The 27054-nt window shown below is 40.4% G+C and overlaps 1 protein-coding gene across 4 annotated transcripts; it reads right to left on the bottom strand.

Moving 5' to 3' along the window:
- LOC128105564 (zinc finger protein 431-like) lies at nt 1-27054 on the bottom strand. 4 transcript variants are annotated; one of them, XM_052730810.1, is made up of 6 exons: nt 26870-27054; nt 18661-18768; nt 17145-17316; nt 8927-9053; nt 8664-8724; nt 1-7655 (listed from the first exon to the last, which is right to left on the bottom strand). In XM_052730810.1, the coding sequence occupies exons 4-6, from the start codon at nt 8994-8996 to the stop codon at nt 6101-6103; spliced, it is 1686 nt and encodes a 561-aa protein (XP_052586770.1). In that variant the 5' UTR covers nt 8997-9053; nt 17145-17316; nt 18661-18768; nt 26870-27054; the 3' UTR covers nt 1-6100. The 4 variants fall into 4 exon arrangements, with proteins under 4 accessions (XP_052586770.1, XP_052586769.1, XP_052586771.1 ...); XM_052730809.1 differs by lacking the exon at nt 17145-17316; XM_052730811.1 differs by lacking the exon at nt 17145-17316 and having other exon boundaries at nt 26918-27047.

The raw sequence follows: 27054 nt of genomic DNA, 5'->3' as shown, positions 1-27054 counted from the left end.
TGAGTAATCAAGTTTCTTTTAATTATAGTCAGGGAAAATAAGTACTGATATAATATTACAGAGATAAGTTTATTCATTTACTCAGTCCCTTGTATATGTTTTCAGGGTTGAGCTTGAAACAAGTAATTAGAAACAAGGTTTGTCATTCAGACATCTGGACGGCCCTCATACTTCAGAGATCTGCAGAATATGGCATTTAAATGTTGATCTAAAAGTTTATTATATCAGACAGGCTTCCAGATCCTAGCAGTGACCCAAGGTATCAGAAGATTACATACGAGGCACCACAACGTCTCTGCCTGGATTATGACAACGCTGACCACAGGGCAAGATGCCCCAATGCAACGCCTGCCGCCAGAACCCAGCCCAGACTGGGGACAAGTAGTAGGACACTGGAATTGAATGCACCCTTTTGCCTGATCAAGGTCAGTCTTCTGTGTCCCTATTCCACAGGAAAAATACTCTGCCTCGTGGGCCTGATGACGGAAGAAGATTGATGCTGTTCTGACTGGTGCCTCCAATGCTATGGAGACCTGGGTTGAGATTGGTCCCTGTAATTTATAGGATTAGAAGCTTCTTGATCTACACTCAGATATAGTTTATCCTTCTCAGATCTCTGACAGTACTAATGGCTAGGCTAGCTCTAACTTTGTCAGCATGGCAGCATCAGACATCCAGATCCTTCTGCAAGGCCATAGCTAGCTTGTTAACTCACTTTTAAAAAATGTTCTGAGATATAAAAGTTTAAGTAAGTCTTAAAGGTTCAGATATGAGTCTAAAATGAGATATGTTTCAGATTACTCTCCTGTTCTATGGTTCAGAGCTTAACATTTAAGAGTCCTGATGAGCTGGTAGAGCAAAGACTATTTACTGTTCAGTCACAAGCCCAACATTTAGATTTGTTTTAGATGTCATCTAAATATGTCTAAATGTAAAAGTGCTTCTCACCAGGCCAAAAATCTCTGTCCAACTTATACCTGGCTTTCTGGACAGAAGAAAAATGCCCAAATCTGTAGTTCTTGTTGGGACGCAAAGGTATGAGTCCACTTCTGCTGTTTTACAGATACCCATTACCTGCTTTATCTACAATATGGATTTCAGTACAGATTGATAATACTAATGTATCCAAAACTTTTATGTCATTTTGTAAGTAGGCCTCAAAGGATCAAAAGAGTCATAAAAACCTAGACCCACTTCACAGAGGTCGAAAGGACACCAGATAAGTATTCCTAAAGATGGTATTTTTCCTCTCTCCTGGTCTTGGGACTACTGCTTCTGCTTTTCCCATTATTAAGGGTATGGACCTAACGGTTCCAAACAAGTTCATAAATTTTAACTTCTGTTTCTAGTTTAAATTTGTCTCGACAGATTTTTGCTTGGCTGGCAGACACCTCCAAGTTTCAGTTGCTGACTCCACTGCTCCAGACAACTGTGGGCTCTGGACTTCCTAAAGGCTAATGTGGACCAGCCCAGTTAACATGATTCTTCTCTGTCCCTAGGGGGTCAGGCTGCCACATGCTACTGACAAATGCTCCCTGCCCAGTCTTTGACCAGCTTTTCAGCCTTTTGGGCGGAGGGGCCCTGATACCGGCGCCCCAATGCCAGCTCGAAGCAGTTCCAGAAGAGAATACGTCATCCCATACTCCTTGTTCAGAAGAGGCTGAAATGCTGGGTCAAAAAAAAAAAAAAACTCCCTAGCATAGAGACAAGATGGCTAATTATACATGGACTATGCATGGCCATTACAGGCCATGAGTTAATGTAATATCATAATTTTAAGATTAAAATTTGCCAAAAAGAAAATAGGGGACTGAAAGACCCTAGCCCTGCAGGCTTACACCCCCAAGCCTCAGAAAGAGAAAAACTTCAAGCACCAGGAAATGAGAAACTAAAAATCTAGTTCCCAGGGCAACCTGACTCAGCCACTTCTCAATCACCCCTGTAACAATATAACAATGTAAAAAGATTTCTGTTAAGAGATGTGCTCAACTGTGACTGGGATAGTTGCAAGTGTTCCAGGAAGGACCACTGTGACCTTTGTGTAAGCTCAACTCCCGCCCTGATACCCCCCCTTGAGGTTTCAGGAAAAATGTACCTGTTGACGTGACTGTACCCACTCTGTGATCAGACCATGATCTTGTGAAACAAAATTGTATGGGAATTGTAATCTTATGGCTTTTATGGGTTTTTCCTTTAAAAGCCCTCATGGGGCTGCAGTAAGATGCGACTCTTGCTCTTGGGAGCAGAGTTTGCCCATCTGTACAGATGTTTCTTCAATAAATTCCTCGTGCTGTTGCATCAACTGGACTGGAGTCTGGGTTCTTGGGGCACCCACTTGAGAACCTAAACTTTGGGGTCCAACAATGAGTATATGTTGATATGTTATATGTGAGTCTGTAAAAAAGTGTAAATGTTGAGTGTGAGTGTATGCTGAATGTAGATGGTGAAAAAGTGTAAATGTTTGAATGTGAGTCTATGCTTAATATATCAAGCTGGCAGTCTGAGCATTTTCAAAATCTCCAGAAGCTGCTAAGATGCTAAGAATTGCAGACAACAGAACCTGTATGACAATCACAGACAGGCATCTGCAACTGAGACCCATTGAAAAATCAATGCAGCAAAGAAAAACCTGAGCTAGCAGCAAAAATGGCGCAATTTAAAATGCTACTGTAACTAAAGATGTCTTTGGCTTGAGAATGAAAGCTGCAGAGATGCTTGTCTGAACTAAAATTGTTAGCTGCAAAAAGTTTTTGGTTGTAAAACATTTCTTCATATTTGGAAGGCTGGTACCATAATTTATTATTTAAATTTTGGTACTTAAGAAATGAACAAAAGTGATTTCATTGCAATGGGATGACCTAGGAACTGTTTTCTGGAAATATTTGCGCTAAAAAAAAAGTGAACTGTTTAAATGAAGAAATTTATTGTTTCTACCTAGGCTTGAGATAGTTTTGCATAACTGTGGTGATTCATGAAATGTTATGTGTTAAAAATGGAACTTTTAATGGAACTGTTGATGTAAAAATGGAATTACTTGTGAAACTGGTGTTGTGTTTAAATGGAAAAGTTTGGATTTTCTTCTAACTAGGTTCAAAATTTTGTTTTAAAAAATTATAAAGAAAAGAGGAAGTAATGAGTGAATTAAGGTTGAGTGTATTGACAGTAATCCACCCTGGTTTTAAGTTAATGAAACATTTAAGTTTGATGTGAATACATCAGAAGTTTTTCCTATGTTCTCTTAGCAAGAAATTCAAATGGTTCTGTTAAGAGTTTGATTTGAGATCTAAGACTGACAGAATTGTAACTATGTATAGCAAAATTTGTTAACCTGCTGATGTTAATGATGAAACTAAGGGATTCTTTAAATTTGCAAATACATTAAGAGTTTTTGGGTTAGAAAAGGCTGGATGCAGCTAAGACTGCTGTAGTCACCTTGGACCCAATCAAAAAAAGAAATGTCATCTTTATTATTCTCAATTCCCATACTGGAAGAGGAGACAGCTATGGAGATTGCTATGAACTATTAATGAGGAGGTTTTTTTTTATATATTAAGAAAGGGGGACCTGTGGGAGCCCATTTTCAGGTTTCCTAGTGGCTTTACCCAGCAGGTCTGCATAGAGAGGATTGGACACTGGGTGTGAGTGCAGGTGTCTGAGATGATCTGCACTGGGCTGTGCTGGGGGGAGGTCTTTTGCTCCAACCCTTGGCATTTCTGTAAATACCCTAGGGCAGAGACAGTCAGGGCCTGTTGGAATAGGTTCCAGGCCCTCTCGAGGTTATCCTGTATTTTCTATCAGTTTCTCCCCACTCGAAATCCTTCTATCTAATATTTTCTGCTGCTCCTACTCAAGAGCACTCTGGGGAAATGCAGGGGTGATGGGTAGCCCTCCCACAATTTCTGGAGATTTAGGTAATGCTTGCCCTGCTGGAAGAAGTATGTCCCTGAGTGTGAACATGAGAGTTCACATCCACACACCATTTCCAGTTCCCACTTTCACCTTCATGCCACAGGTGGAAGATGTGAATTCTTAGCTTCCTGCCTTAGCTGCCATGTTTGACACTTGTTGCCATGCCACTTTCATGGTGATCCTGAATCTTTCTGGACCTAAGGGCCAACTATTCCACAAGTTGACATAATGTTTTATCACAGCAACAGAAAAGGCACTAATACACATCAAGTTTTATACCTGGATGCCTTAATTTCATGTAATTGAAGAGAACTGTGGAATAGAAAGGGTCTAGCTCATCATTTAAATTCATAGGTTTTTGTCCATGAGTTTGAAGGTGCAAATAAAAAAGAGGGACATCATAATGCTTGAACATATTGGTGACACTTGTCAAATATTTTCTCCAGAGTAATCTTGTGTAACTGAATGTAAGTCTGTTGGGTAAAGATCTTACTAAACTCTTTATGGCCAAATTTCCCTCAGTATTAGTTTTTTTTTAGGCCCTGAAAGACTACTATAAAATGAAAAGGCCTTAACAAATTACACATTAAGTTTTGTTCTTGTATAAAGACTAATATAAACTGCAAAACTTTACCACATTCACTACATTTATAGGGTTTCTCTGAGTGTGATTTTTTTCTCATGATTTCAAAGACTGCTGATTCATGCAAAGGCTTTACCATATTGATTACAATCATAGGATCTCTCTCCAGTATGTGTTTCTTTATGCCTTCAGAGACTACCTGCACATGCAAAGGCTTCACCACATTGATTACATTCATAGGTTTTCTCTCCAGTATGTGTTCTTTCATGCACTTGAAGACTGGTCTATTGTGAAAAGACTTCACCACATGGATTACATTCACAGGATTTCACTCCAATATGTGTTCTTTTATATTTGGAGACTATTGGCACATGTAAAGGCTTAACCACATTTTATTCATTGGGTTTCTCTTTAGAATGTATTTTTCATGTATTTAGAGAGGACTATGGCATGAAAAGGCATTATCACATTGATTATATTTGAAGGGCTTCTCACTAGTATTATGTATTTATGTATTAGTATTTATGTATTCAGAGACTACTGGCACATCCAGGTTTTACCTCATTGATAACATTCATAGGGTTTCTCTCTTGTATGTGCTGTTTTATGGATTTGGAGGTGATTGTGTTTTGAAAAGGCTTTATCTCATTGATTAGATTCATAGGGTTTTGTAGCTAGAGTTTTCTTGCCTGGCTCACAGCTGCTCAGACCCAACCAAGTAAACACAAAAACTTATATTGCTTAAAAACTGTATGGCCGTGGCAGGCTTCTTGCTAACTGTTATTATATCTTAAATTAATCCATTTCTATAAATCTATAACTTGCCAGGTGGCTTGTGGCTTACCGGCATCTTCACATGCTGCTTGTCAAGGCGGCGGCTGGCAGTGTCTCCCTGACTCAGCCTTCCAATTCCCAGAATTCTTCTCCTCCTTGTCCTGCCTATACTTCCTCCTGCCTGGCTATTGGCCAATCAGTGTTTTATTTTTTTAACCAATCAGAGCAACACATTTGACATACAGACCACCCCACAGCAGGGTTTCTCTCCAGTATATGTTATTTTATGTATTTAAAGATGACCTTGAATTGCAAAGGCTTTAGTACACTGATTATAGTCTTAGGGTTTCTCTCCAGTATGTATTCCTTTATATATTCTGAGATTGTTGAGACATACAAAGGTTTTGCCACATTCATTAAATTCATAGTTTCTGTCCAGAATGCATTCCTTTTGTATTTGGACATGACTGTGTCATATAAAGGCTTTATTACATTGATTACATTTGTAAGGTTCCTCTCCAGTATGAGTTCCTTTATGTATGCAGAGATTACCAGCACATGCAAAGGCTTTATCACATTGACTACATTCATGGGGTTTCCTCTCTAGATTGTGTTCCTTTATGTATTTGGAGATCAGAGTGTTGCAAAAAGCCTTTATTACATTGATTACATCTGTAGGGTTTCTCTCCAGTGTGTGTTCTTTCATGTCTTCAGAAACTATTGGTACATTCAAAGGCTTTACCATATTGATTACATTCATAGGGTTTCTCTCCAGTATGTGTTCTTTCATGAATTTAAAGGTTACTGTGTTGTGAAAAGCCTTCATCACATTGATTACATTTGTAGGATGTCTCTCCAGTAATGTGTTCTTTCATGTCTTTGGAGATAACTGTGTCGTGAAAAGTTTTTATGACATTGACTACATTTGTAGGGTTTCTCTCCGGAATGTGTTCTTTTATGTCTTTGGAGATGACTGTGTTGTGAAAAGGCTTTATCACATTGATTACATTTGTAGGGTTTCACTCCAGAATGTATATTTTCATGTTTTAGGAGACTACTGGAACATGCAAAGGCTTGATTACATTGATTACATTTGTAGGGTTTCTCTCCAGAATGTGTTCTTTCATGTATTTGGAGCTGACTGTGTCGTGAAAAGTTTTTATGACATTGACTACATTTGTAGGGTTTCTCTCCAGAATGTGTTCTTTCATGTCTTTGGAGATGACTGTTTTGTGAAAAGGCTTTATCACATTGATTACATTTGTAGGGTTTCACTCCAGAATGTGTTCTTTCATGTTTTCGGAGACTACTGGAACATACAAAGGCTTGATCACATTGATTACATTTGTAGGGTTTCTCTCCAGAATGTATTCTTTCATGTATTTGGAGCTGACTGTGTTTTAAAAAGGCTTTATCACATTGATTACATTTGTAGGGTTTCTCTCCAGTATGTGTTCTTTCATGCATTTGGAGAGTACTGGCACATGCAAAAGCTTTATCACATTGATTACATTTGTAGGGTTTCTCTCCAGAATGCATTCTTTCATGTATTTGGAGACAACTGGGTCGTAAAAAGGCTTTATCACATTGATTACATTTGTAGGGTTTCTCTCCAGTATGTGTTCTTTCATGCCTTTGGAGATAACTGTGTTGTGAAAAGGCTTTATCACATTGATGACATTTGTAGGGTTTCTCTCCAGTATGTGTTCTTTTATGTATTTGGAGATAACTGTGTTGTAAAAAGGCTTTATCACATTGATTACATTTGTAGGGTTTCTCTACAGAATGTGTTCTTTCATGTATTTGGAGACTAGTGCCACATGCAAAGGCTTTATCACATTGATTGCATTTGTAGGGTTTCTCTCCAGAATGTGTTCTTTTATGTATTTGGAGAGTATTGTTTTGTGAAAAGGCTTTATCACATTGATTACATTTGTAGGGTTTCTCTCCAGTATGTGTTCTTTCATGTCTTCGAAGATTACTGGCATATGCAAAGGCTTTACCACATTGATTACATTCATAGGGTTTCTCTCCAGCATGTCTTCTTTCATGTCTTCGAAATCTACTGGTACATGCAAAGGCTTTACCACATTTATTACATTCATAGGGTTTCTCTCTAGTATGTGTTCCTTTATGTATTTGAAAATGATCATGACTTGTGAAGGCTTTATCACACTGATTACTCTCACTGATTTTCTTTCCAGTATGTGTTTCTTTATGTATTTGGAGACTAATGTTGTGTGAAAAGGCTTCATCATATTGAATACAACTATAGTGTTTCTCTCCAGTATGAATACTTTCATTATTCTGAAGATGACCATAATATAAAAATGCTTTTGCACATTGAGTATATTCAGAGGGTTTCTCCCCAATATGATGTTCTTTGTACCTGTAAAGATAATTGGCACATGTAAAAGCTTTATCACATTCAGTACACTGATGAATATTTATATCTGTATGAATTAATTTTACAATTTTGTCTAATTTTTAAGACAAATAAGATCTTAAAGCTTATACTCATAGTGTTTCCCTTCATTTAGGGCTGTTTTGTGTCTTTGAAGGTATCTGTAATGGTAAGAGCCTTTATTATAGGGTCCACATTTATAGAATCTTTTGTCTATATGAGATTCTTCACATACTTAAAGAGAACTGGAAGAACTCAAAGCTTTAACATACTTACTGCACTCATAAGTTTTCCAATAGTGAGAGTCATACTCCACTTGCAAAGTGAACCAGGACAATAGACATATTTATACATTTCAATACTCATAGAGCTTTTCTCCAGTCTGGGTGTCTTGATGTATTCCCAATAAAGTTGGAAAATCAATTAAATTTAAACTTGTATCACATTCAAAAATTCTACTCAAAGTGGGGACTATTACTTATCTTCTAATTATTCTGTGTGTGTGAGAGAGAGTTATGTTGCATACTTCCTATGCTCACATGGCTTGTTTCCAGAGTAGTATATGATATACTGATAAAGGAAAACAAACAAATAAAATGTTTCCCAATTGCATTCACACAACTTGACTTTCTGTTCCTCATAGATATATTCTTGGATATATACTTATCACCTATTCAACACAAATTCCTTTTACAATATCTGAGTGGCATGAAATTAAACAGATTGGCTGTTCAACAGCAGAGCTATCATGGAGCTGTAATTCAAATGGGAATATCAGTGAAGGCATTGTTTCACTGTGTTCTTTCATAGAGGAATGCCTTGAAAACACATATCAGCTACCTGACATTGAGGTATTTGGTTTTGTGAGAACTTAACAATCATCACTACACTTTAAACTGTGCTTATTTACATTGTCACTTTTATTTAAAACTTCTGGGACACATTAAAATTTCTCCATAGGCAAATTTGTATTAGCCAGCACATGAGAAGTACCTTCTAAGTCTTCCAGAACTTTGACAGTGTTCTTCAATATCATGGTCTTCCCAACTGTAGCCTAAAATACAGTACCAGAAAATATATCATATATTATGGGAAACTGCAAAAGTTAAGTTATTATCTTCAGTAAACCTTAGAATAATGCCAGATTTATTCACCTCATTTTTCTTCTTTCTCAGTTGAAATTACAAAAGTGTATCAATAAATAAGGAAGAGTTGTCCCCTTATTTTAAAATGTGATAAAAAAAATTCAGTCTTACCTACAGCAGTAAGGTTTCTGTAGGTCTCCCACATTACATCTTTGTAGAGATTCTTCTGGGAAGGATCCATCAAAGTCCACTCCTCCCAAGTGAAGTCGATATGCACATCATCATAGGTCACTGCAGTCTAAAATATCCCATACATGTGTACAACAGAAAGTGTGATACTGATAGCATGGTGATGAATACTTCTTTGGCAGTATATTCATATAATTCTGGGGCTTCCCACAGTTATTCCATAACACAAAAGTTCTTATCATCAACTCATTTTAGAAAACAAAAGCTGAACAATGAGGTTCACATCTGTCATTTCTAAACATTTTGTCTAGGATACAGCCTTGCAGGAGAAACGCCTATTAAGAGATATAAAGAGGGGCTGGAGAGATGGCTCAGTGGTTAAGAGCACTGGCTGTCCTTCCAGAGGTCCTGAGTTCAATTCCCAGCAACCACATGGCTCACAACCATCTGTAATTAGATCTGGTACCCTCTTCTGGCCTGCAGGCAGACATGCAGACAACACACTGTATACATAATAAAGAAATAAATGAATCTTTTTGTTTGTTTGTTTGTTTGTTTTTTTGAGACAGGGTTTCTCTGTGTAGCTTTGTGCCTTTCCTGAATCTCGCTCTATAGACCAGGCTGGCCTCAAACTCACAAAGACCCACCTGGCTCTGGCTACCAAGTGCTGGGATTAAAGGCATGCACCACCAACGCCCAGCTAGGCTCACAACCAAAAATCTTTTTTTAAAAAAAGAGAGATTTAAGAGAGGCAAGCAAACAAATCAAAGTACACATTTGAGAAATTGAATGAACAATTACTAACTACAAAAAAGATGGGCAAGTTGGGTGTACTGGCTCAAGTCTTTAATCCCAGCACTTACAAGGCAAAGGCAGGAGAATTTGAGTTTGCTGCCAGCCTGTCTGTGCAATGAATTGCAGGTTAGCCAGTTACATATTTGTAAGACTCTTTCTCCCCAATAAAGTAAATTGTACAAGAAAGGTAGAAAGAACTCACAGGTTTCTATGGAAGTTTCTACAAAGAATTATGCATACAGTCCAGTTCTGTTTTGATCTTCCAGAAACCAGTTTAAATTATAACAATAATAAGATCTTACTAAAAGGGAATGCATGTTTAAAGTTACAAGTGAACAGATAAAAACATTAGCAATATAAATGTTGATCATAAAAAATAACATAGGACAGTAGAAATGGCTCAATATTTAAGAGCTCTTGCTGGTCTTACAGACAGTTGAGCTCATCATAAATGGGGGCTTACAACTATCCATTACTACAAGTTCAAGGTTTGTGAAACTATCTTCTGATTGCTGTGAGGACCAGGCACACATGTGGTACATATCCATGCATACAAGCAAAAGATGCACATTCCTCAAAAGAACTGAAAACCAACATAATAGGTAGGAAGAATGTCACACAGCTGCAATTGAATGACTCAGAAGGCTCATGCAGTTTTAATGTCATGAGTATGCCATCCTGGGAAAGAGAATGATACATTCTGCCATAATTCAAAATTCAAGATGTGGGAGAAGCTCAGCAAAACAGCATATGCTTGACATGTAGAAATAACTATACAATAAGTCTATCACCCAATAATATAAAAACAAAAAAGCCCAGGCATGATGGCCAACATTTAATCACAGGACATAAGAGCCAGAATAATTTGGATCTCTGAGTTTAGGTCAGTCTGGTATACAGAGGTACTTTCAGGACAGCCAGGACTACACAGAGAAACCTTCTCTTCAAAAACAAAAATAAAAACAACAAAATGGACAAAAACTCAGGTTACAAAATGGCTTAGCACTGAATATCAATTGCTTCAACTATATCTTATGGGATTTAGTGATACCATGTATAGTAGTGGTATAAGACATGACAGTCAGACACAAAGAACATGAGCTAAGGACAAGGGCTGTGGAATGCTCAGGTGACTGGGCTGTACCAGTACCTGTGCTTGAGTCCATCTGTGCTGGCTGGGAAGATGTCTGTGTGTCTGTGCTGTGGTATGGGTCTGGTGGCTTGCTAATTGTGGACATTGTTGCTGGGGTTGGGGAAACAGTTGCAGTGGCATTTTCCTGAGTCTCAGACAGGACTTTGCTGTGAACAGTTTTCCTCAGGGTGGCTGTGGTTGGTGAAGAGGTGTTTGTAACTGCCAAACTTGTCATGAGTAAAGATTTGTTTGTGTCAGTGACTTTGTCTAGTGTTAATGAGAGTGGAGTTAAAGCTGACTTCTCAGGAAGAGTGAATGTCCCAGTTCCAGATGACGGGATGGCATCCTCTGGTGTGTTTAATGCTGTTGAAGGTATTGTCATGGTCCTATTTGTTTTTCTGAGGCCTAGAGACACTGATGATCCTATTCCAGTGTTGGTGGACTTTGGTGATAATAAAGTTGTACCTAGAGGCATGATAACATTAGAAATTGTCTGTACTGACTGGAAAGGTGTCTGTGTGATTATGCTGTGGTGTGTGTCTGGTGACTTGCTCATTGTAGGGGTTGTTGCTGTGGTTGGGGGTACAGCTGCATAGGAAATGAATTGAGGCTAAAGACACTCCAATTCCTTCCCCAGTAAGGAATTTCATCCAGAAAGACTCTTCCTACTAAAGTTTCCCCAAACACCCAAAAGAAAGCCATCAAGGAGAGAGAAGTACTCAAATACATTATCCTATCTGGGAGTGTTTTCATTCAATTGAAAACATCCTGAACATAGGCTTATGGTCATCCCATGATCAAAACACATTTAGTCTATCTTCAATGATCTTCATAGTCTTCAACAGCATCTACAGTTTCAAATGTTCAAGGTCTCTTTGAACACTCAGGTGATTCCTTGACTCTGACATCTTGTAAAATCAGAAAAGAAGTTACATCTTTCCAACATACACTGGCACGGAATACCCATTACCATTCCCAAAGAGGAAGTGGAACACAGTGAGTGAAGACTGGACCAAGGCAAGACTGAAACCCAGCAGGGTAAACACCAAATCCAGCAGCTCTGTCTCAGACATATGGGACTTCAGTTTCAAAGCTTAGGTGTCTCATTTTCCTGAAATTTCTCATATATCTCTTTGGCTACTTCCATTCCCTATATGCAGCTCTCCATGGCAGATGTCTCACAGCTTTGGTATCTCAACATTTTGTGGTTTCAAAATGCAACCTGGGCTTCATGCTCAAAGCTTCAAGCAATGAACTTTCACAGGATCCTCACTGGGGCTCTGACTCTGCCAAACATAGATGACTGCAAAAGTTCTAAACCGAAACCACAGATCAGGAATCCATGACCAGAAATTTTGATTCTTTCTTATTTCCAGAAGCAGCACAAAGTTTGGCTTCTTAATTGAGACGGACCTTGCAGAGTTTGGACAACACTTGCAGCAGGTTTTGTATGAAGCTGCTTCCTGGGAAAAGGAATCAATTCGCCTAATCCTCTCATTAACTGAAGGCTTAACATGAAGCCCTTAGGGTACCTAGATAGGCTTTCTTCTCTTTAATGGTGATCTCCTTGAAAATTCCTATCTGTTTCAGCACATGACTGCCATCTGAAACTACCTTTTCATTGTCACTGGTTTCTGAAAAAATTATTACTTTTTTCACTGTAGACCTGAATGAGTCATCAGTAATAAGCAAGCAACAGATTCAATATTCCATCTAAGAAATCAGCCCATTACTTTTTAATTTGGCCTTACTCAATTTCTCAGAGCAAGGGCAGAATAAGGAAGATTCTAGGCCAAATAAGACACAAATGACCTCTAGCTTAATGTTTCATAAGAGTCTACTTCTCACTAAAATCTATGACCTTGACCTCCTCTGTGTGCATTACTCTCAAGAGTCTCATCTTCCTCATCCTACAAGAACAGCCTATTGAGTTCTGTGTACAGTAGTCTATGACTTTTGTCATTTAAGTTCTGATATCTTCTACATTCCTCTAAAGGACAACATTCCCAGATTCTTCCCAGCAACACAATCACTTTTGGTGTTCCATTTTTTGTTCTAACTTGCTTCTCTGCCGCTGTGATTAAATCCTCTAATCAAAATCATCTCAGGTAAGTTTATTTAGCTGATTCTGCCAGGTCACAATTCATCATTGTGGTATAGAAAATGAAGATAAAAACAATGGGCAAACACTGATTCCTGGCCTTTTCACTTGCTTTGTTACTGTCTTGTGCTCAGCCAGCTCTCCTTGACAGCTAATGTCTAATTACAAGTGAATAACATATCCCAGGTCCACTTGTTTAGAGATATTGCCAACTCACTGGAAGAGCCTTCCCACATCAATCATCAGCACAATCTTTTACAGACATTGCCGTTCCTGACAATTATGAATAAACCAGCTTTGAACATAGTTAAGCAAGTGCATTTGTGTCAGGATGGAGAAAAATTTGGGGGATATATGTCCAAGAGTGGTAATAGCTAGGCTTTGAGGTAGATAAATTCCCAATTATCTGAGGAACTAGTATATTGATTTCCATAATGGCTGAACAAGCTTACACTCCCACCAGCAATGGAGGAGTGTTCCCCTTGTTCCACATCCTGGCCAGCATGAGCTGTCACTTGTATCATTCATCTTAGCCACTCTGACAAGTGTAAGATGAAATACCAAAGTAATTTTGATTTACATTTCATTTATTGCCAAGGATGCTCAACATTTCCTTAAGTGTTTTTCAGTCATTTTAGATTCCTCTATTAAGAATTCTGTTTAGATATGTACCATATTTTTTAATTGAATCATTTTATTTGTTGATGTCTAGTTTCTTAAGTTGTTTATTATTCTGAGTGAGGCAACCCAGAACCACATAGACAAACGTGATATGTTATTCACTTATAATTAGACATTAGCTGTCAAGTAAACAATACCAACAATATAATCCACAGACCCAGAGAGGATAAGTAACCAGGATGGTTGTGGAGGCATGGGAATACAAAATCACTCACCCTGAAACAATAAGGTCCTCTTTCATAATGGTGACTCCAGCAGCTGATTGCCAATCCTGTTTCCCCCTAAAGTGCACACAATAAACTATTCCTCCTATTCTCGTCTGAAGGCATCAGCCACATTCCACATGCAAATCCTTTTCCTGTGACTGCAATGGATAATCAATTACATGACACAAATGGGTAATTTTAAAACTCTGAGGTGGTAGAGTCATTTAATTTAAGAATTTATAATGTTTGATCATGGAAACCTAGGTCATCACTGTGGGGACCAACGTACTGGAATCAAGGCCACTTGAATCAATATAGAAGAGTTTCTCTCAGAAAATTTTCTAAAGAGCTGGAGGTGCAGCTATTCAAGAATTAATATGCCTTTCAAAGGAGAAATCACTCCATACACTTGAGATTAAAAAAGAAAAGTCTTATTAATGATAGTATGCATCTATTTCTGACTAATGCTCAATGAGGAGCCAGCCTGGAACAGATTTTGCATTCCACATGTTCTGTCATCCTTAAGTTTCTTTTAGGTTAAGGCTCCAGTTACACTTTGAACATTTAAATAGTATCAGGAGATTGCAAATCTAGCCACTTAGGCAGATGGGAAACTCACACAGCAAAGATAATTCCAGATTTATTTCTTAAGTACCCCACTAACCTGAAACAGTAGGTCAGTCATCAGTGACAGGGTCCTGAGGTGGAAATGCCAGGAGATGAGAAGGCACCTCCTCATCCAGGGGATGAGAAGGGTAGGAAAAGTAGAAGTTAGAAAAAAATAGAGGCTGATATAGGGAGGTCTTGTACAAGTTATGCCTCATGCCAAGTAAACTTCTTAAGGAGAATAGCATCTTCCAGTGGGAAATGGAAGAAAATGAGACTTCTATGAAGCCAACAAAAACTATCATACGATGGGACAAACTCAAGAGGAGGAAATTCACACACTGCTACATAAGGAGAACACAGAGTATCTCAGAAACATTACTGGGTAAGCACACAGTGGCCTTGGGATTGATAACCATACTGCCATGTGGTAATAAGAGTTGTGTTCTCATGATCTGAAGCAACCCCTTCACAAAGGTCCTGGCCCCAGATCATTACCAGCTCTCCCTAGCATATTCCTGGTTTTAAAGAAGGATCTCTATTTTATTCTCAATATATGAAGTCCTTAGAGAAAGCTCCCAAGTCCTAGACTCCAGGCCTTTTCTGTCTCTCTGAAGCACCTTCCTTCTCTCTGTGTGAGGGCCTAGAGGAAAAGTCTTGTTGATCAGGCCACCATTCAACACAACAGTGCTTTCCTTTTCAAATAGGTATCACCTTCTCCATCTGCTAGAACCATGCTTTTCTAGAGAAAAAAATTAAGACCTTAATTGCACACTAAGCCTTAAGGTTGGTTGTGACCCTGTAGTGCCCCCTAGAAAGCTTGTTAGAGGCCTGTTTTTTGATATAAGGATGGGCCTAGTGGCTGCTTGAAAATCAGGGGTGTCTCCTTTGTCATAGTTTGGAGGCAAATGTCTGCACAATCCTGGTGAACAAATGTGTATCCTAGCATCTTAATCTCTAACAGGCCTGGTTAGCATATACTTATCTTTGTGGTATTTTAGAGGCAGCCTCCCTTAAATAAATTCTACTCTGTGTGAATTACTATCTCCTAAGCATTGGTAAATCCTTCACATCACCAATTCTACTCCTCTACATCACAGCTTAATAGTGGAGCACTACTCAACACAAGAGATACCATTTATAATCCCTATAAAATTATTTGCAAATTCATCATTAGAGAAACTAGGCCTCTACAAATTTAAGAGCTGCCTTCCATGACTGCATGAAAAGCATGTTGACCTTGACTACAAAGATGTTTCTATACATAGCTCCCTGTTCCCAATGGTCTGAGCAGAGGCAGCCCACAGAGCAATGTTATTCAGAGTCCTACACCTGGGTGCAGGGAGTTGCAAGGACCACATGGTACCTCACAGGACAGGGAATCTGGCTACAGGTTCCCACCCAACCCCAGAGAGGACTGCCACCCTGGCTTCTGAGGCTCACCATTTGCTCCTCCTGACCTAGGGACAGCAGCCTCTTGCTCACCATGCCGTGACTTCCCAGCTCACCCATGCTCTCTCCTCTGCTCCTTCCAACAGCACAGGCAGCACACAAAACCACTGGTATACACTCTGTTACAAAGACAAGCCTGCAGCCTGGCCCTAGAAAGCCCACCCCCACCACTCTCCTCTGACTGGCAGGTAAGCCTGGAGGGCCTGATTGGCTACTGAGGCCTGAGTGACAAGAGCACCTTCCTTAGGATAACTGTGTGCTTAAAGACTCTGTACAGTGAGTGGTTTCTGGCCCTGCCTTCCACCCAAGACACAGACCTTTTCTAGATCTGCAGAGATTTCCATTACAACAGCACTTGCCCCTGGCTCAAATAGCTGACCCTGCTATATTCCTGCACTCCACAGGGACTTCCCCTTCTTCCTCCTGGACACCATGTGGCTAGCTTGCACAGCCCATTACACAATGTGGAGTGGAGTGATTCCCCTCTCCACCAGGTTGAAGAATGTCCAGAATATTAACAATTAAAGAGAAATTTTAGGACACAAAATGAAATGTCTGTTTTATGGCTTCACACTGAGGTCTGATGAACTCAGGTACTTTTTACCTGGTTGTCACAGGGACTTTAGACAACCAAGAGAGAAAAGCAGGAATCAGATCACAGACAAGATAGATCTTTCTTCCATCAGAAGGCTGGATGATGGTTCCATTGCTTTAGGAGATTTATTCCTGAAATTCATTTCAATCTCTTGACAATTTAACAACAATATGAAGTGTAGTCTTCACAATAAGTTGAATATTTAAAGAGAAATGGAACAAGTTCCTTTATGAGCACTAGTGTTAGGTACAACATCTTCCTCTGGGCAAGTGAAAACAAAACAAAACAAACAGTATTAGTAACGTTCTCTGCTTGAACAGAACTGATAGAATCAGTCTCCCTATGTAGGTAGAAAGTGAATTTATTACAATGTCTCACAGTCTGTGGTCCAGCTAGTCCAACATTGGCTGTCAACCAATGAAAAGTTGAAGAATTCAGTACTTCTTCAATCCATGAGGCTGGATGTCTCGAATGGTCTTCAGTATACACCAGAATTCCTAAAAATTGGGCTCTAATGAGAGTAAATGAATGACTTTCCTAGGCAAAGAGAATGAGTTTCCTTCTTCAATATTCTTTATATATATAGGCTGCCACCAAAAGGTCTGGTCAAGATTAAAGGTGGATCAAATTACCTTGAAGATCCAGATTAATGAAGGGTCTTCCCATTTCAAAATTTTAATTAAGAATAATCTCTCACAGGTATACCCAAGTGCTGTCAGCCACAAAGATATGCAGTGGGGATTCAGCCATCATTGACAAGTCCAACCCATTAGAACTGGGGGTTCTGGTAGAGGAGTTAAAAGCCTAAAAGCAAGGTGTTTTGGAGTTATTGCCTTTTCAATATATTGGCTGTTTCCTGCAGTGAATTTCTTGTGTGAAATTGTAGCTTTCTCATCTGTTACTACCATGGAATTCAATTCAAGAGCTTCTAGCAGTGTAATTGATCATTATTGGGCACAATTTCCCCTATGCATTTGGGGTATATTAATAACTTCCCACAGTTATGTGTGAAAACAGTTACACAGGCAAAATTTTGAGACATTCTCAGACATTCAAGGACAAAGTATGAGCATATTGTTGATTTGCAACCCTTAGATAGATGGAAATGTACTCTGGCTTTACCTTACCTGCAGATAAGAAAAACTATCCTGAACTAACCTCACTAACCCTAAACTCTTAACTCCTTATACTTACTTTCACCTCAGTTTATTAACACAAGACTTTAGCTTAGAGATTTATTGCCTGTAAACACTGAGATATAGTGGAAAAGGTAATCAGCCATTTTCAAGTACATGGAGATGAGTAAACTTTCCCAAGAACCCTCCATGGCCAGAGGGGCTGGAAGGTACCAGGTTCTGTTTCTTGTACAAATTAAGCTTAATTCTATCTTGATTCTGCATCTTTAAGCAATAGGTATAATCTTTAGATCTAAGAAGTTCCTTTTAAGCAACTGATTATAGCTAAAGTGCTACAGCAGACCAAAAGCTGCACATCTTCCTCTACTGCTTAGGCAAGTTACCTAGTAACCAAGGATCTTACCCTGCCTGTTGGAAAAATGACTCATGAGAGCCCTTTGGAAGCAGAGCAGGTGGAAAAGACAGTTTTACCTTATTCATGATTTTCACTGATTAATAGATTTTTTTTAACCTTAAATGTAGCCACATTTGGGAATGTAGTTTGAGCACAGGAATTCCTCCCTCAGATTTCTTTTGTGGATTTAATTCTTAGCTGACCTCACCAAAAAACTTTCACTAGCCACTCCCACCTTGTGTCATAAGTGAAACCTGATAGTTATTGCTCTGTGTATGAATTTCAAGCCTCTCCTTGCACTGCCAAAGAATTATTGTTTTTAAATGTTTATAGACCGGTACCCTCACTGTAGAGATGATGCTTACTTGGAACAATAAAAAGATGGACTGAAAGAGCACAGTGTGAGTAGATTCATTCCTCTCCCCTCACTTCTAGTTTTCCTCCACTGGTTGTAGAGTCTCCTTTTGACTCAGAAAGTCTTTAAGGCAGGCCCCTAAAAGCTTTTGTTATCCTTACCCAATTCTTTGTGCATTAGTTAATTCCAGAGCTAGTCAGTTTTAGGTACCAAAAACAGTCATCACAGGAGGCAAGACAGAAGATCTGAGAAAGATTTCTTACCTGAAGGAGGCAAGGAGAATGTGGGCGTCATTTCCAAAGCAATGCTTTGCCTAAGCAACAGAAGCATGGGTATTTTACGTGGGCATGTAGAGTTCTGCTGTTCTCACACTGACAATGGAGAGAGAATATAAATACAGAAAACACAAAGGAAAAGTCACCTATCAGCACTGTGGTCACTGCTCTTAGTTGGATGGCTCTGCTGAGCTACTGTAACCTAAGAACAAGGCTTCTTTTGCCTCTGAGCAGGCAGGTTCAGAAGAAGGCCACAGCTGCTTCCACACAGGATCATTTTGACTAGGAGTTCATTTTAACAAGCCCTAGCTGCTGTTTGTCTCAGGACTGTGACATTGCTGTAGAGAATTCCATTATTTCCCTTTTCTAACTTTTTTAAAAATTTAGTTATATGGGTATTTTACCTGCATGTGTCTTTGCACAGAACCTACAGAGGCCAGAAGACAGCAAGATATCCCTGGGCCTGGAGTTACAGCAAATCGTTAGCTAACATGTGGGTTCTGGAAATGGAATTTGGATCTTCTGAAACAACATCCAGTGATCTTATCTACTGAACAATCTCTCTAGCCCCTTCTATTATTTTCATTTTATTTCCATACATTTTAATTAAAAGATACAGCATCACTTTCCCCTTGTTCTCTCTTCACTCCATCCCTTCTCCAATGTTTCCCTTCCAACTTCTTCCTTGTCAAGTATGTATGAGTAAGTATGCTGAAATCCATGAAGGTAACCTGCTGAGTCTGTTTTTGTTGGTTGTATATGGTTGCAGGGCTGATGACAGTGTAATAGAGAGCAGTAAGGGAATGTACATTAGTGACACAGAAGAGGACTCAAACCTGCATGTTGAAAGTGTGTTTCAGTAAGAGGCCTCGCAGATGCCCATGAATTCATATCCAGGTTCTTTTCATTTTGAACACCAAACAGGGTGGTGAAGTAGTCTCATTTCTATTAAACTGATAAAATAACCTGACTCAAAGTAACTATGGGGGAAAACATTCACTTGATTCATAATTTTATGGTACATCCCTATCAAACAGGACCTTTCCTGCCATGGTCCCCAAAGTATCATGATATTAATAATGTAAAACACTCTCACCTTCTTAAATCCCAAAGTGTTGAAAATTTTCAACATTTATTAAGTCTACAGACACATAAATGTATATTCTGTGAAAAAAAAGAGTAAGAGCCCACTGTTTTCAAAAAGGGGAGAACAGGAGAATAGCAAATAATCAATCACATTTAAGGAAACCAAAACCTAGCAGCTTCCTGTATCACACTGTACAAGTTCTGAGACTCTAATGACTTTCTGGGCTCTCAGAGACTGAGGAAGCTCCATGTTTCAGGCTCTGCCATCCCTAGCACACACAGCTTGCCTACCATCCCAGTTCTACTCCACAACTGCAGCTCTCCTTGGTTATCCTACAGTCCAGGAACCTACCACCCCTTCAGGTGTCCACTGGACACACTGACCTCTCAGGGCCTCTCCATAGGTGTTTCAAATCTGTTCCAGTGTCATCAGCTCTTCATGAGCCCTTCAGTCTTGGATTGGCAGGCAAGATACCGAGGCAGAAGAATCCCAGCAAATTACCAAACTGTCTGGGCTCTGCCCAGATATCAAGCAAATGTGGTATCTATTCCTTCGGTCTACTGTATGTGGATTCTACTTTTTACCTGACAGCTTACTGAATTTGAGGGGACCTAAAGGGGTAAAGAATAGATACAGCAGACAGGAGGAGACGTGAAGGAGATGGGAAAGGACAGGAGGAGACAGGAAAGAACCTAAGTGTCCCCAGGGCACTGGAGGTGCTTCAGTTCTCTGAGTCCCAGTATCAGCTCCCTGGAGTCTCTACTGTCTGGTCCATCTAGTCCTGACCTCCTGGAGATGGTGTACTGATGGAGCTTGGGAAGTGCTCCTATTCCCACCCTTGCAGTTACTGTTTGTACCTCAAACCAACTTGGTTTGCCCTCAGTCAAGTGACAAGGACACAGAAATATGAGCAGGGAAAGAACAGAAAAATATTAACCCTATCCAATCAGCAGCCTGGCAAAGTCTTTCCCCATCCTCTATACTCACATCCTGAGACCCTGTCACCCTAGAAATGTTGTGAGCCTGAATTTTAAGGCAATTGGAACTTCCATCTCCCACAGCTTCATCCTTGGGGTTCACATGCCTCATGGAAAAAAGACACCTTAAGCATTGGAGGTGAGATTATCCAGAGGCCCACAGTCTTGTTCTGGTCTGCAGAAGATAGCAAAGGACAGTTTCCTGAGCCCACCATAGACTTGTCTGTTCCCGGGGGACTGCCTCCATACCCCACTGTACACTCAGCCCTTGGATGATGTTGAAACCCTCAAACTCCAGCCTCTGCCTCCTAAGTTTTGTGATCACAGGGTTGGACACCATGTCTGGCTTAGGTGACTTCTTACTCAACTTTACTGAGTATCATGGAGTGAACATGTGGACACTCAAAATGTAAATTTTTAAAAGTCAATAAAAAGAAGTAACCATGGTAGTTGATTCCACTGTATCCATAGTCAGGAAGCAGATAGTGATGAATGTTGGTCATTATTACATAATTCAGTACCAAATCCATGGAATTGAATGGTGCTATCATTTCTAGAAGGCAGAAGAGTCTTCTCATCTCAATGAACTTAATATATAAAATAATCTCTCATAAGCACACCTCAGAGAATAACATGACCTAGATAAGCCCTCAGAGGTGTGACTGGAGGAGTGTCCCTTGACTGACTCTTATCAAGTTGAAAATCAATATTAGCCATTACACAAAATTAATAAAATTTGCTGTGCAGACTGCCTGTGTAGACAGTGACACTATTCCTTTTTTAAATGATATCTCAAATACCAATGAGCCATGTTTGAAGACAAAGTACATAAAACATAGGAGTATGGACTTACTCCTTTCCCAGATGTAAGCAGCAATTTGCTGAGAATCTCCAGGACAGGATTATGAACTCCATGTAGAGCAAGGCATGGTGCAGAACCCTTCTGACCCATATTTTTACTTTATTAAATCAGAATCCTACCCAAGCCACCTCAGCAACTGACAGATGATCTTTTTTACCAAAGAGAAGGAAAGAGGGAGACAGAGAGACAGAAAGACAGAGAGAAGGAGAGGGAGAGAGAGAGAGAGAGAGAGAGAGAGAGAGAGAGAGAGAGAGAAAGAAAGAAAGAAAGAAAGAAAGAGAGAGACTCCCTAAGGACCCATTAAAATGGAACTTACAAAGTGAACAAACTGTAAATATGGCTTTGTGTCAGTTCTTAAGTGTGGCTCTCCCTCACAAGACTACACTATCCAAAAGTCCTTTTTTTCTAATAATATCTGTGCTAAATCCATGATAAACATCTCTTTTTAGCCAGGTGTGGTCATATGAGTCAGAGGCAGGTGGATGTCTGTGAGTTCCAGGTCTAGCCTATCTACTACATAGAGAGTTCCAGGTCAGACAGGGTTAGAACATGAGACTGTGTCTCTCCAAATGATCTTGTTATCAAAGAGGAGAGACAGAAGCAGAGAGACAGAGAGGAGAGAGAGAGAGAGAGAGAGAGAGAGAGAGAGAGAGAGAGAGACTCCCTAAGGACCTACTGAAATGGAATTTACAAAGTCAATAGAACTGTATACATGGCTTTGTGTCAATTCTTAAATGTGGCTCTCCCTCACAAGACCACACTATCCAAAAGATCAGTCCAAAAACTCTTCTTAATAAACATCAGGACTAAGAAAGTGGGTTAACAGATAAAGTACTCATCTTGCAACTATCCCTTTACTTCTGCCTTATAAAGCCAGTTGCAACAGTGCATGCCTATAGTCCAATGCTTTTAAGGCAAGATAAAAGGCAGGCAGCTACCTATGACTCTATGTGTATAGAAATTAAATAAACACAGATTTCACAACTTTCAACTCAAAGTGACCCTTAAACTGTTGTTTCTGACCCTCTAGCTACTGATATTTCTCTAAGAGAGGCTCCATGTTCTAGAGCTCTCTCTACAAAGGGAGGTGATCTCCTGCAGATCCTGCTATAGCTCTGCAGCCTTCATGCTCCCTTGTGTTTTCAGGCAAACCCAGCCCCAATGATGCCCACACAGAAAACACTGTAGAAGAATAATTTCATGTCTGATTCCACCCACATAATGTCACAAGACGTGGCATCTGTCCTATCCACCTGCCCCAAACCATGCAAACTGAGATACCTCTGTTGCTCAGAACTTCCTTTTGTCCCCTGGAACTGACCTTCACTGAATCACACCATAGTGGCTGGCAGTAACAGAAAGCTAAAAGCATTCTAATCATGTCTTGTTGAAGGATGATCCCCATCACTCCCTTTCTACCATTTTCTAAACTGTCTGTAACATTTACAAGACAAACACAAAAGGGAAATGTAACATCTAGAACTTGTAGAAACCAGACCTTCAGATTTCCAATCTGTCTTCCCAGATTCCCACTGTCACAGAAGCAAAGCCTATGTGTACACACTGGACAGTGATATTACAAGCATCATAACCTCCCACGCCAGGGTGGCAGAGCCTTCTCATCCCCAGGGAATCCACACTCCCTGGTTCAGTAAGGATCAGAGGCCAAGGGCCACTGCTCAGGTTACTACAGGAACCAACAGAAACACACTCTGGGTCATGGTCTATCCCAGTCCCAGCAGTTCAGACTCTGACAGCTCAGCCAACCTCGTCTTCCTGGACAGTGCCCCCCCCCCCCCCACACTCACCATGGCATAGCTATGGTTTTCCTTAGAGCTCCCTATACCAGAAGCAGAAAAGAACCCTGAAAAGAACTGGCATATCTGTGGTATTCCTTAGCACTCCCTATAGTAGAAACAGAGGAGAATCCCAAAGAGAACTTGGAAGTTAACTCCCACTGGTGCTACTGATGGCTAAGTCTTCCCAAAGCTCCTCATTAGTTAGGATCACCCAGTTGGACCTCAGGACATTAGCAGTTACCCTACTAGGTGAGCAGAGATCCAATGACTCAAACAGCACAAGTCTTCCCAGCTCTGCCATTCCACACTAGGGTTGGACAGGTATCTAGTCTGAGAAACTTGTAGTTTAGAGAATATTACATTCTCCAGAGCACTTCCTATTCCTCTTTCAAGGCACAGGGTCCTTTGCATGCACATTCCATTACGCACTCAATGCCCAGTGAAGCCAACCCTTTGCTTCATAGCTGAGAGGTCCTGAAGCCAAACACAGGTCACATTCAAACAGTAACTGTTGTTAAAGCAGAAACAGGTCATGGATTAGAACACAATGAAGGGTCTATGGGAGGGCTTGGAGCCAGGAAAGAGATAGTGGAAATGAGGAAATAATAATCCCATAAAATTATGTTGGAAAGTTGAAACAGGCTTTATGGCCATGTGCTCCAGAGACTAGGGATGTGTACTAGAGCACACTAAGTACCACTCATGCATTTCTCCCAGGCTGTACATCTTAAACCTGGAAAAGAGTCACATTAGGCAGGGCCACACCATTTTACTCAGTTCTTCTATTTAGGTTGAACTGGTGTAACTACTGTAATTTGGTTTCACAAAAATTCAGTTCTTTATCCAGATTCTTGATTGTCTGGTCTGTGAAACAGAGAAATGGTCAGTCAGGACATTTATGGAATGTCTAAAATCGATGACCTCACTACTCATTGCTACTGTCAACTCCTGTCACAGCAGGAAAGCTTTCACCTCCTTCTTGCCATCCCTTTCTGTGCTGTGACTACACCTGCTTTACTGTGGGTCAGTGAACTCAACTCTTACACAGGTCCCACTTCATCTGTAATTTCACAATGAAATCTAGAGAGGTTGAGGGTACTCATTCACTGGTCTATTTTCCATCTCACTGACCAATCAAAGCCCATCCTGGAAGGATTTGCAGGACTGTCTTCCCAGCACTGGGCAGCAGAGGCAGGATTTGGTGTTCAAAGCAATTCTCAATTATGTAGTATGAGACAAACGAGCTACAGGAGACATTGGTCTAAACCAGTGGTTCCCAACTTTCCCAATTCTGTCATACTTTAATACAGTCTTTTATGAGGTGGTGAACCCAACTATAAAATTATTTTCACTGCTACTTCATAACTAAAATTTTGCTACTGTTATAAATTATAATAAAAATATCTGTGTATTCCAATGGTCTAAGGCCACTGCTGTTAAAGGGAGCCTCTACCCTTCATGTTGAGAACCATTGCTCTATAAAGGTATATAAATAAATAAATAGCACCTAAGAAAAATTGGAAAGAAACTCTTAATGGCTAGGAAACATTGGAAAACAGAAACAAATGGAGATTAGAGCTATAATACATTTAAAGAAAGTGAAATTTAAAAAATGATACCACTAATTGACTTTTTAAAATGATAGAAATAATTGGAAGAACACTTAGCAGTACTGACTTTGCAACAGAGTAGGCACTTCCCTGTTAGAGAGAATGCCATTCATAAGACACTGCATGACTTTCCCATGTAAAGTGTCAGCTGCTGAGTGCTATAAGCTGACACATGGAGTTAAATCCAATGGCCTGTGTCTCAAACTTCTGAGCTGACTTAACTGTGTCAACCAGGAATGCTCATATCTGCATAGGAGAGTTCCCTAACTAGAAACTGAAGACTCAGTACTTCAAGTTACCCTCCCTAAATTGTACACCCACCAATTCTATCTATCTTCATTCACATGGAAGGAATAATACCAGGAGTTAAATTACACAGAAAGTCACTCCCCCTGCCCAGTGGGTCCTTTTTTACGATGAAGACCTCTGAAGCTCACTGCCTTAAACTCCAGCCCATCAGCTATTGCCTAGTCTGTTTCCCCGTGCAGTGTACACAGGACACTGTTCCTCCTCCTCTTCTAGTCTGAAGGGAGATGCCATGATCCACACACAAATACTTTCCTGCTACTGCAATGGGCAGTCCACTATGTGACTCAAAGTGGTTACTTTAGAACTCTGTGGTGCTACAGACCTGCAATACAAGAATTCATGGTGCTGGCTGGGCAGTGGTGGTGCATGCCTTTAATCCCAGCACTCCGTAGACATACGCAGGCGGATCTCTGTGAGTTCAAGTCCTACCTGGACTACAGAGGGAGTTCTAGGAAAGGCACAAAGCTACACAGAGAAACTCTCTCTCGAGAAGCCAAAAAAAAAAAAAAAAAAAAAAAAAAAAAAAGAATTCTTGGTGCTTGGTCAGGACAATAGCAAGAGGAATACCCTGTGGGGATACAGACAGGATTCAAGTCCTCCTCAATCTACATCACAGAATTTGACTCAAAAACACTTTTCAAAAAGACTGGAAATGCAGCTGTTCTAGACTATGATGGCAGCAAGCCAGGACTTAATGTTGGTTGTGACCCTGTGAGCATCCTATTAGAGGCCGGTTCTTTGACAGGGGGCAGGGAATTGGGGGACCCTTTTGGCTGGTTGTAAATTAGCATTTTCTCCTTTGTTATGGGAATGTTCCTCAATGGCTGGTTAGTGCTGGGGAACAAGTATTTACATCTTATCATACTAATCTCTAAAAGGCATGGTTAGCATACAACATATCTTAGGGATATCTGAGCGACAGCCCTCCCTTAGCTTAATTCTACTTTGTGACTTAATGTCTCCTAAGAATGGGTAAATCGTTTTACCATCAATTCTATTACCATCAATTCTACTCTTCTACATCACAGTTTAGCAGTGGAGTGCTACTCTACACAGGAGATGTCCTTTACCAGCTCCACAAAATTAACTACAGATGGATCCTAAACCTAAATGTTGAAAATGCAGAACTGCTTAAAGATTCTACAGAGACCAGGACTTTCTGAGTTTGGCAAATCTGCCTTCCATAGTGAAAATACAAGCATCACAGGCCCCAGCATTTCACAGGGACATCAACAACAAGGATATTTGTAAGTCTTGTTCCCAATGCTCTGCACAAACACAGCCCACAGAGAGAAGTTATTCCGAGGATTCAGCCCCAGCCCAAGGAGTTGTAAGGGCCACGTAGGACACGCAGGATCAAAAAGGAATACACGCGTGACACACAGGACCAGGAAGAAACATGTGGGACTCGCAGGGCCGCACAGGACCAGGCAGGACCACGCTGAATTCTGTGTCTGGCCACTGGCTCCCACCCTTCCTCGGGAGGACCCACCACCCGGCTCCGGCTCAGCCGGCCGCTCCTCCCAGTCTGGGGAAAGCAGCCCCTCGCTCACCATGGCCGGCCACTCCTCCCGGTCTGGGAACAGAAGCCCCTTGCTCACCATGGCGCAGCTGCCAAGTACTCAACCCACAGCAGAGCCCACGGGGCACAGCACAAGAGACCAACTTCCTACTTCCTCATCATAAGAGCTGAACCAGAAGCCAAGCGCCAGGAGGAAGAACACTCCCATCTGACTGG

This window comes from Peromyscus californicus, unplaced genomic scaffold (assembly GCF_007827085.1).
Source record: "Peromyscus californicus insignis strain IS unplaced genomic scaffold, ASM782708v3 Scaffold_9__1_contigs__length_137607984, whole genome shotgun sequence".
Taxonomy (NCBI): Eukaryota; Metazoa; Chordata; class Mammalia; order Rodentia; family Cricetidae; genus Peromyscus; species Peromyscus californicus.
The sequence above is the reverse complement of the archived record's forward strand: the minus strand, read 5'-3'. Positions and strand labels throughout refer to the sequence as shown.